This window comes from Medicago sativa, chromosome 1 (assembly GCF_051527215.1).
Source record: "Medicago sativa cultivar Bolivia chromosome 1, Bolivia_mono, whole genome shotgun sequence".
Taxonomy (NCBI): Eukaryota; Viridiplantae; Streptophyta; class Magnoliopsida; order Fabales; family Fabaceae; genus Medicago; species Medicago sativa.
Genome location: NC_140749.1, coordinates 70,919,667 through 70,931,716, shown reverse-complemented (window position 1 = coordinate 70,931,716; position 12,050 = coordinate 70,919,667). Strand labels below are relative to the sequence as shown.

Genomic DNA, 12,050 nt, shown 5'->3' with positions numbered 1-12,050 from the left:
GACATTGTTTTATTCGTCGTCTTTGTGCGGTGTTGTTTGTTTTTCTTGATTCGTTCAGGTATTTGTTCGGTTTAGATTGTTAGATCGGCTTAGATCCAGTACATATCTAATCGATGACTTTGGCGTCGTCAACGTTGCAGATCCGGAGACATGAATATTCCGGAGACTTGAATATAGTCATATGTGTATGTGTAGGCTTTTTTACTTTGTCATTTTGTTATTAATATGGATGTTGTGAGTTTGTTTCGCAGATTTATCTTTTTTGTTTTTACTTTTTAGCAAATTTGCATACACTACCAATTTGAAAGAATGAATATCATTTATTTTTAGTAAATAAAATAGATTTGACCAAATATACGTTTAAAAATGTTTTTTTGAGAAATTTTCCCTCGCTAGTAATAGTATTAGCATATCCATATTATGTATTTTTTTTCAAAATCATAATCAAATCTTTTATGAGTTTTATAGCCGATACACATGTGTTTTTTTTTTTAAATCTTCTTTAGAAAAAATCAACAAATTCAATATTTTTTACAAAATAAATTTAAAAAGAATAATATGATTTATTGTTAGATATTCGAATAATGAGACTTTTTGGATTGATGATCCAACACACCAAACACAAAGAGATTAAAAAGATTTAAAAATATTAAGAGATATTACTTTTATGAGTTTTATAGCCGATATACATGTATTTTTTCTTTAAAAAATCTTCTCTAATTTTTTTTTAACAAATTCAATATTTTATACAAAATAAATTTAAAAAGAACAATATGATTGATTGTTAGATATTTGAATAATGAGACTTTTTGGATTGATGATCCAACACACCAAACACAAAGAGATTAAAAAGATTTAAAAATATTAAGAGATATTACAGAGACAAAGAGACTAAATGATCAAAAAAATTGTTTGAATTCTTCATATTATCGTATCAATTTTTGTTTGAATAATTTTTGTATTTTATTTTTCCCAAACAAAATATCCTTTAAAAGAACATTTATATATATACTTTTTTTAAGATTGTTATGCATATTTTTTTTTTTTTTTTTACAAAAGTTTAAGATTGTTATGCATATTTTTTTTTTTTTTTTTTACAAAAGGATTGTTATGCATATTAATATGTTGATATTTTGAAAGTTGGTTACAAATTTAAGGTTTGAAATATCCCTCAAATTTTAGAGAAAAGAGATTATGTTAATCCAAAGTTCTGTTGAGTTAAGTAAAACGTATCAGGTATTGTTTTAATTGCATGTAAGCTTGGATAATCTTGATCTTGAATTAATTTTGAACTTATCTAAAATTACGAGTTTTACTTTTGATTTAGAAATTCAAGTATTACAAATTTTATTTAAACCAGGGATGAAAACATAATTTATATATTATTAAATATAAATTAAAAATATGAAGTTTGAATATATGATAAATCACGCACAATTGATTTTATCTCATTCTGATGTATTAAATATGACTTTCATTATACTAAAAAAATTATTTTCAGGTCATGCATATCAATCACCAAAAACACCACCAACCAACTAAATACATATCTTTACTAAAAAAAAACTAAATGTTTATCAATCTCCAAGAACACCACTAACTAATTACATACATTTTCCAAAAAATCTAACTACATACATGAATTTTAAATCCATTATTCTTAATTCTTCATGTATTAAATATGAATATTACAGTCATATATGTCATGTGAAAATGGATATTATATATGTTAACTAAAAATGCAAAATGACAGAAAACTATAACCCTTGTTACATTCTTTCAACAAAAAAAAAAAAAATAACCCTTGTTACAATTTTTTTTTTGGTAGATAGACGAGATGACAAAGCCGTCATAAACTCACACACACAAAGTGGAGGTATCGGGGTTCGAATCCCGGTCATGACGTTCGGCCTAACAATTTTGTCAGTTGAACTAGGACTTATGGGACATATACCCTTGTTACATTTATGCTAATGCACACCTTCTAAAATTAAAGTGTGTGTGTGTGTTAGCATTCCCCTATATATATATATATATATATATATATATATATATATATATATATATATACACTATTAGTTATCAAGCAACTAATTTTTTTTTTGTCATGTATCCTAGTGGATAAAGCTCACACATTTTAATGTGGAGAAGTGGGGTGTCCGGGGTTCGAACCTCGACCCCTGCATATAATATGTAATATCCCTACCAACTGAGTTAAGCTCACGGGGATCAAGCAACTAATTTTTTAATGAGTCATCATATCAAATTTGTAACGTTCAATTTTTTGAATATAAATTAGTAGCGAAATTAATCAGGTTTACAAAAACAAAAAGACAAATTTTTTAATATATAAATAAAAGAATTAATATCGGTGGGTGCTGTTTTGAAATTTGGGTCATTCTTCTGCATCAATTTCGAACTCTTAGAACGCAGAACATAAATCAATCAAAATGAATCGCAAACTCAGGACAAACGTGTCCTCCAAGATAAACCTGAGAAACGAGTCACCATGTGACTCCTGCGTACTACCACTGGTTAGATTATATCAAAACAGACCTGAAGCCTTCTACCTCTTCTACTCCTATGGTTGCTGAGTTTGATTATCCTCCCATCTCTTCATCAACCAATGATGTTAGATGTTGATGAGCTCGCTGAGCTTCTGGCAAGTAATTGTAGCATAGAGGGAGGGATTTTAAGGCCAGCCACCACCCCCCACCACCCCTCTAGAGGAAGAGACTTCAAGGCAAGCCACCGCCCCTCCGGAGGAATGGACTTCAAGGCTGGTCACCGCCCCTCCGGATAAAGGGCCGCCAGACACCGCCCCTCCGGAGGAAAGGCCTACAAGACCAGTCACCCCCTCGAGTCGTCTTCGCTAACAGATTCTGAGGTTCACATTAGTGATTGAGGTCAAAAGCGGAAGTGGTCCAGAAAATATGTAGAGATTTAACTGCTGACCAAATTTTTTTCAATACAAATAGTGTGTCAATAATAATAAAAATAACATGTTAATGGTTGTCAAATTGGATGGATTTAGTGATTTGTGGGCCAAATTAATAAATGGTGATTTTTTTGGGTTTTGTCAAAAAAAAAATATCGATACTTTTTTTTATCAAGATTTTTTAGGAAGTTAATATGGGTACTTATGAATATATGTTTTTTTTTGGTGCATGTACATTGTTATTACTAATTTTTTTGAAGAAAAAAATATTCTTTCTTTTTTGTTTGAGGGAAAATATTATTTCTTTCATTTTAAAAAACGTGTGCTAAACCCCGTGCTCCGAACTCATGTTTAAATATGTGACTTATTTGTCCTCGTGAGCTTAGCTCAGTTGGTTGGGACAATGCATAAAATATGCAAGGTCTGGGGTTCAAACCTCGGCCACTACCAAAAAAAAAAATATGTGACTTATTTGTTACAGATTAAAAAAATGATTTTAAAATTTAATAATTTAATCCTTCAAAAAAAAAATCAATAATTTAAAGATTATGTTGATGAGATTATTTAAAAAAATAAAAAATAAAAAAAGATGAATCAATATTTAGTTTGTTTATCGGAATAAAAAATTACTTAAAAAAAGTTAGAAAGAGTGTTGAAAAAGACAGTTGGTTTTTTGTCAGTGCAACAAACAATTCACTCTCTCTCTTTATTCCGTATTGCGACTCTTTCACCTCTCTCTTCAAACCATCATAACCGACTCTCTCGCTTCAAACCATCGTAACTGAACCACTCACACAAACTATCTCCAATGCAGTTGGAATTGATGATTTATCGGTGTTCCAATGCAGTGATTCATGGATAAACAAACAGGAGAATTGATTTAAACGGTGAGTTAGAAAATAACAGCCTATACTTGGTGTTTGTGTAACGTTGTATAGCGTGTTCTCGCAGAAAAGTTACACGAAAAATGTCAAAATATCATGGTTTTATGATATTTAAAATATGTATTTTCATGAATTAAATTTTGATATGACTTATTTAAAAATCGGCCTTCAATTTACTTTAATATGAATATTTTTTTAGGATTTATTGTTGAAAGGATTTAAATAAAGAGGTCATAGGATTGTTTTATATGAGAATGATTTATGTGACTTGTTAATAAGTTCAAAGTTGATCTAAAAGAAAAGATGTGCATAGTCTGTTGCTAAACTCACAATGGACTTGTTCTTAGCATAAAAAAATTGTTTAAGCATTGTTGAATGTCTACCTTATTCCAATTGCAAAATTTGGAGACAAGAATAGAAATATAAACATCAATGACATATCAATATATGTTTGTGTGTAAATATGTTGCATAAATACTTCTCTTCAAACTCATCTTGTTTGTTTAGAATCCCTTTTAAGCATGATAACTTGAAAGATAAGTGCCTAAGAGAACTCACACGTGCACACTTACAAATAAATTTAATCATATAGTTTTTTTTTTGTTACAAGGGATAAAGGAAAGAAACATAAACAAAAAACAGGAACAAAAGAAGAGAAAACTGCCTAAACAGGCAAACAATTAATCCCTAAGAAAGAAGGTTCCGCATGCACCATTCCTACGCAGATTGCCCATTCAATTAGGCATGGACAAGTGGATAGTCAAAGCAGAATTTAAAGAAGCTCTTAGCATAGCTAAAAAAATCAACGCATTGGTTACCCTCCTGCAATGTGTGGAAGATTGACGTATTGTTGAATGATAACATATCCTTTATGTCTTGTATGAGAGCAACATAAGTGTGATAATTCATGGCTGGATCAGTGATGAGATGCAGAGAAGGGAGTCAATATAACACACGAATTCAGGAGTATCCATGTCTCGAGCCAGCAGTAAACCGTGGTAGATTGCAGAGAGCTCGGCTAGTATTATGTCTTCTGAATTAGGGATGAACCCAGAGTAACCGGAAAGGTAGAAACCTGCAGAATTTCTAATGAGACCTCCGAAGCTAGCTCGTTGTTGTGATCCTAGACAGCTCCCATCCACGTTGAGAATGGTGCACGAGTGATTGAAACAGTTCCACTTCATAAAACGCTCCGTTAGCAGCATCACCATTTAGAGAAAACATTTTTAATGACTTTTGTCGAGCTTTGAATGTTGAAAGAGAGTCGATTTAAAGATTAGACCTCATTGTTCGAACAAGCTGAATTGCGATGTCTCCAAGCCCACCAAATTCTCGCCAATGTATATTATCTAAAATTTGGCCTAAGGAGACTTACTATAGACTATAGAATAAGCTAACAGTCTCTTACAGTTTATTGTTTTCTTTGCATTCTAGTTACATATATCCTCTTATAAACTTTTAGTTACATTACTCTCAATTGGAAATTATATATTTTAATTCAATTCAATGACAAATGAGGAAATTATATAGTTTAATTCAATTTAATGACAAATTGTAGATGAAATTGCAATTAGAAATGCTATATCATCAATCATATGTTTTTTTATCAGCAACATGGAGCAATAAAACAAGGCAAATGTTAACTTGTGCCCTCAAGGGCACATGTTAAGGAACTTATTAAAGAAATATAAGTATGAAAAGTCGTGCATTCAACTTCTTAAAAGTCAAAATGTTATATTTTCCAATGCAAAGTTACTTCTTTTAGGTTCCTTAATATATGCCCTAAGGGCACAAGTTAACATGACCCATAAAACAAATGTATTGTAATGAAATCAAAACCCTATGAGTATAGGATTGATGGCAGCTAACTTTTGAGATTAATCCATTTATTTAGGGTGCCCCTAATATGGACCATTTTAAATAGATCCAACCATGAACTATGAAGCCCGGATACGTAGTAGGATACGGGTACGATACGATACGGGTACGCGGATACGCAAAATTTTTAAAATTTGGGATACGATACGGCTAAGATACGTTAACAAGATATTTATTCTAAAATTTATATGCATGTAAAATACTTAAAAAAAACATTGATTACTCTTCAATACTATATAATCATAAAAGTCACAATTTACAAAAAATAATACATGTAATCAAAATAAAAAATGTAAAGTTTTCGTATAAATCATATTCTATTTTCATTCATATGTTAGGATATCAACAAATGTATCAATAGAAGAACTCAAAACAAAGTTTGTTTAATATTGATTGATTGAATTTCCTCTCTCTTGTTACTTTCATCACCAAAAACATAATTTTTAATTGGTTAATGGAAAAGCAATTATAGTGATTCATATCTTAAATTGAATTATATACATATCCATTGAATTTTCACAACAGTCTCATTTTTTTACCATTCATTTTTTTTCTAGGATACGTCTCTAGGAAGTATCTTATAAGTATTTGTGTGTATCTGTCGAGTATCTTATAAGTATCCGATAAAATATATATTTTAAATTAAAATAAATAATTCCGATACTCCGTAGATACGGGTATCTTGAGTATCCGCGAATTATCGGTATCCGATACATATCTGACACGGGTACGACACCATTTTAGAGTATCCGAGCTTCATAGACCAGGAACCTCTTAACTTTAACATGTTATAGCAGGTCGTTTTTTTTATATCTTTTTTCCCTTTCGTTTTTCGTGTTACTCTTTCACACTCTTGACTCTCTAACTTTTACTTTATGAGAATCTCTCTCTTAACTTTTTATGTGCATAGAAAATGGCAATTCTTTTGAAGACAACGGAATCTCATTAATTATTACATGGTGTTGGAAGAAAGATGCTTAGATGAACTCACTAAGTCACACCCTTGACAGATCTAGTGATGGATGTTTCTAAGGAGGAAAAATGAAGTTTGAATGGGAAAGATTGGACTTTAGCAAGTGGGATTAAGTAGCCATGGAACAAAAAATTCCAATGTCCATGTCTTGTTGAACCAAGACTTTATTCAATCAGAAGTATCGTAAAACCCGTTAACTGATATTTGATTTTCAAAAACTCAGTAAGCAACTTCAGTTTGTTGACTAAAGAAATATTCACTTCAATGACTATGAACTTAATAAATCATCTGCTCCAACAAGAGGGCTCCAAAAAATAAAGCTTAAACTGAATTTGATTGGATTAATTATTGTTAGTCCTTTGGTTTAACATGACAGCAGCGGCACCTATATATTTAAACCAAAGAATCTATAACAGTTATAAATTAAGTCTAAAACATTGGCTTTATTAATAAGTTACTTGTCTGTGTTCTCAACTGCATTTTTAGCATTACCTTATAAATCCAGATGAACGATTCACTAACAAGTTGAAAACATGATTCTATACTAAAAAAGGCAGAGTAACCTTGGATAGGAAAACAAAAAAAACTAGTGTATCAGTACTCAACAGAGTGGCGAAAATAAAATCAAGTGCAACATGATTATCTATATGGTGATAGTCGTCTATAAAGTGACACAATTGTTCACCGAGAACTGCTTGTTTTCTGCTTGGCCTTCTCAATGAGGGGCTTCAACTGCTTCTTCTCAGCAAGAAGCTTAAGAAAGTTAAACAAAAAGGGTATGTAATTGTGCTTCCTACGAATATTTTCTGTCCTCCATTTTTTGAATTTCTCTTCCTCCATTAAGATCTTCTCAGTAGCAGCTTCAATCCCAGCATTCACTTCAGAGAGAGAATTGTTCAGCACATCATAACTGCTATTGTCCACCAGTCTCTCTGCCTTCGATGCAGACAGCTGCTGCAAAATCCGCTCCCTTCTCTTTTGAAGTTCCTTCAGCTCGGAAGTATACACCTCTTTCCTGTTCTTAACGATTGCAAGGAGATTAAACCTTATCTCATTCTGTGAATACCTTTCGATGCGTTCCTGGATCACAGGTTGCACCATCTTAAGCCATTCCATATCACCTTGCCCACCAGTACACTGGCCAAGGCTGATGGGACCCTCCTTCAATCCATCAAGCTCATACAATACTCCATCAACAGGTAGATAGCTTATAAAGTGGTAAACATCATCATCTTTGGTAGCAGCCTTTTGCTCTTCAGGGACAAAAGGTTCTGGTCTTGCAAAGCTATTATGGGCTGCACGTATGGGATCACTGTTATTGATAGCCAAACCTTTGAGCTCGGGAGGAAAGTTCTTGGTAAATTCTTTCAGTTTTGTCAACTCTGGACCAATGTCAACATCCGGTGAATTAAGAAGAATAGACAAGATTGCCTGGGTTGCACAAGCATTATTAATTACCTACAAATGAATCCATAAGATTAGTTAAACTAAAAAATTACACAGCAATGATGATTTTGATTTTTAATTCTTAAAAGAAAATAACCTGGCTTGCAAAAAATAAGTTAGGATTGGGATCTTTGATTACAGCACGTTCATCCTTTTCCCCTGGGCGCCATTTGAAAAGAAAAATTAATCCGTATACAGGCCTGCAATTGAGTGTGGAAACCCCATAGAGCAGACAAATGTTCACTAATTAAATATCACACAGATAACCATCATTAAAAGTTCAAGACCGACTGAGATAGTACACTGACCTAAGGCTATTGAGAGCATCGGGGTCCAATGAGTACAGTTCCTCTACCTGCCAAGACATATCTAGCATGTGGGTAACATATACTAAAAATTCTAACTGGACTAGGATAAAGAAAAACTAATTTCACAGAACCCTGATATTTACAGAGGTATTCTGGATCACAGAATGCATTCCATTGAAAAGGAAAAAAATTGTGCTAGTTGAACAATTAAAATCATAATTTTCTGATAGTTTTCTGATTTGGTTGTGACAATCCCAGATGGATCAAATTAGCTGTATTCTGAATCAGCAAGAAATAGCAATCAACGATGTGCTTAACTCATGCCCAGGAACTGCCACACACAAGCTTTTCTGGAAGGAGTGCCACATCCCCTTCCACATTTTCGAACTTGTTTACAGCAAGAAAATATGTATTGCCTTTTTGCTTTTTAATTTTTCTTTTACTTAAAAAAGTGTCACCTTTCATTTCCTATTTTCATACATTTATAACAAAACAATGAAAACAACATTTTATTTTTTAACTATTTCTTGGCAATTCTTTCAAAACAAGAAACAAAGTAAAAATAAGAGATATTTTAGTGATTTAAAACGAAAACAAGAAATACTTATGAACTGAAAACATTTTCTGAAATAAATCAAACAGTCCTTAATTTTCATTTTCTATCTACGGTTCCTGCTTGAAGGGGAGCTTTGGCACAACAATAATAGCTGTAGCTATGTGATGAAGAGGTCATGGCCTCATGGGAACCTCTTGTAAATCCAGGTAAAGCTGTCTACATACAACATATACATAACGGGTCCAACCTCACCATAGACTCCAGCATGGAAGGAGTCTTAGGAAACCCTACTTTTATCTATGGTTCATGCTTGCTTATCTGAAAAGGAAACCACCAGTCTATAGCAATGCTATGAGAAAAAAATTATATAATTTCACCACCTTCGTCCCTTTAGTTGAAAATTTAAATTTAGATACAGCAGAACAGATTCCTTCACTCCACCACTTTATGGATTTAATACAATATTACACTGGCATGCATCCTTTTATTGCAAAGAGTAAACCTTAAATTTGGTCCGTAAACTATCACTTCCTCTCTCATTTGGCCTCTGAGCTATAGAAATATAATAACAGCCCTAAACTATTCTCAATCTATCAAATAAGTCCATGAACTATAACTCTTTGTCCTATTTTGTAAGTAACCGAGGGACTAACTTGAAAGATTGAGAATAGTTTAGTGATTGTTTATCATTTTCGATAGTTCAAGGAACAAATAGTAGAGAGTGATATTTATGACCAAATTGAAGATTTACTCTTATTTAACTTCAAATACCACAGGACAATGTCTGAGGACTTTGTGTGAACACAGTGTATTGTGTTTTGTTAGAGAGGGGTTTCTGATGGTTCGTTTATAAAGACAAAGTGCATTTTATGTAATTATTTGGTGAATTTGATTAAATTGAAATGCTGGCATCTTCAAGGAAGTCTCTTTTCAACAAAAATTGTCGTGGATGGTTGTTTTACTTCTTAATTTTGGTGTTTTAAACATGACTGATTCAAGACGGTTACCACCTGAAAAGAGACTGAGCAGCCTTTGCCTGTCTTATTCCTAGTCACATCCTCTTTTATTCCAAATATATTTTAGAGGACATTTTACACTCTCCCTAGTAGTACACTCCCTCTTCCCTCTAACCGGATACTTACTTTCTTTAGGAATGTTATAATGCATCAGTCTCTGAAGACTTTCACAAAATCAGGCTTATAAATAACAAATTATAACACCTAGAAATGTTAAAAAAAAATGGTAATGTATGTTCATAAAAAATACCCCCCTGATAATGATTTCAAAAGTTCCAAATGAGCATGTCAAGCAAATTAAGACCCTGTTTGCGTAAACAGCTTATTTTTCAACTTATAGCATAAGCGCTTATCATGATAAGTGTGGTTATGTCAGGGGAGGATGCAATTCATGGCTAGGTGTGGCTATAGCCACACCAAAATTCTCCCAAAGTTTTTTTACATATCAAGAATGTCTATAAAAATGAAGTGTTAGAGGAAGTTGACGACTTATTTTGTCCCAATTAGCATTTGTTAGGATTATAAAAACTACTAAAAATGCTATTTTGAAAGAAATAGTATAGTCTTTAATTTCATTGAGCAATTTTTATTGACATTATTGTTTTAGCCACGTCAAAAATAAGTTATGCATAAGCTATTTTTTGTACAAAGATAAAACGAAGTTACATTGTTTTCATATAAGCTATAATCTGTTTTCATAAGCTATCTTGGAGAGCTTATGGAAACAGCTTATGAACATGTAGTAAGTTGTTTTAATAAGATCTCCCAAACAGTCAAACAAGTGGTTATGCATGTAGATAAGCTCAAATAAGTCAATCCAAACAGAACCTAAATATCCTAAAGAGGAAACAAAAGCTAAAAACAATGAGGGAAAAAGTTCAATAAAATTACCTGAACCCCTTTCACTTGCATTTGCTGAATAAGTTCAGTAAAAACACCTGGGGAGAAAGAGGGAAAAAAAAACATCAATGTAGCAATCAAAACCCTAAACACAACATTAATAATAATTTCAATTCAAAAAATTCAATGGGTATACCGGGATCGGATTCAATGGTGCACCAAGACATGATTCCAATTTGAACGAAGCAAGCTGCAAAAAAAAAAACACAAGCTTTAAGCAATTTTTTTTGTATGTCACCGACAAAGTTAATAAACAAAACCTGTTCCTAATCTTATCCTCGGAAACCATAAAAAACTCGGGTTGTGAAAGCACGAAAACGATGAAAAATAGAAAGAGTACCTTTGCGTTTTTCTGCTTCTGATTTCTCTGTGACTGCACTCCACTGTAATTCTATTATCTTCTCCCTCGAGGGTTTATACTTTAGACTAAAACTCTCAAATAATCTCTCACTTTATAAAATAAAACACTCTCAAATACATTATGAATATTTTAAAAAGATTTTTCACTCTATTAAATTGTCAAGTTATTAATCTATAAATTTAATCATTTATTATGAATTGGATCATTATATTTTAACAACTTAATATAGTTCTCGTGAGCTTAACTTAGTTGGTTGGACAATGCATAAAAATATGCAAGATCCGGGGTTCAAACTCCGGCCACTACCAAAAACAACTTAATATCGATTTCATAATTTACATGTATTAGTGTAGTAAAATAAGCAGAAAGACTAACACGTAAGAATGACAAAATAAGTTGAACCCGTCAACCATTTAACCCACTTTTTTAGCAGGGTGAGTTGAGATTTTGAACATGTCACTAATAGGGTGCTGCTCTGTCTAACCCGTAAAGAAACGGGGCGAGTAGTCTCGTTGAATCAAAATAAAATAAACTCTCTTTTTCACTTTTTTTATTTATAAATCACAATGAAATTTTCAACTTTCTCCTCCATATGATGCTGAAAGAAAATTCATGTAATTAATTATTTTGTTTTATGGGTTCAGCTTCGTATTTTTAGTAGTTAGTCAATCGATAACTCATCAAGTTTTTATTTTCAATGTCTTTGTCAAAAAAAAGTTTATTTTGGATGTCTTATTGATTCATTATAGATTTTTAGATGATGTAACTCATGAAGTTTTTATTTTGAATG

At 32.2% G+C, this 12,050-nt stretch overlaps 1 protein-coding gene across 1 annotated transcript; it reads right to left on the bottom strand.

Moving 5' to 3' along the window:
- Positions 1-7,096: 7,096 nt before the first annotated feature.
- LOC146956952 (ubiquitin carboxyl-terminal hydrolase 2-like) lies at positions 7,097-11,333 on the bottom strand. The gene is made up of 6 exons (XM_085732939.1): positions 11,240-11,333; positions 11,036-11,089; positions 10,891-10,937; positions 8,428-8,474; positions 8,217-8,319; positions 7,097-8,131 (listed from the first exon to the last, which is right to left on the bottom strand). Exons 2-6 carry the CDS (start codon positions 11,064-11,066, stop codon positions 7,355-7,357), a joined length of 1,005 nt encoding a protein of 334 aa, XP_085589065.1. The 5' UTR covers positions 11,067-11,089; positions 11,240-11,333; the 3' UTR covers positions 7,097-7,354.
- Between the last annotated feature and the right edge of the window lie 717 nt (positions 11,334-12,050).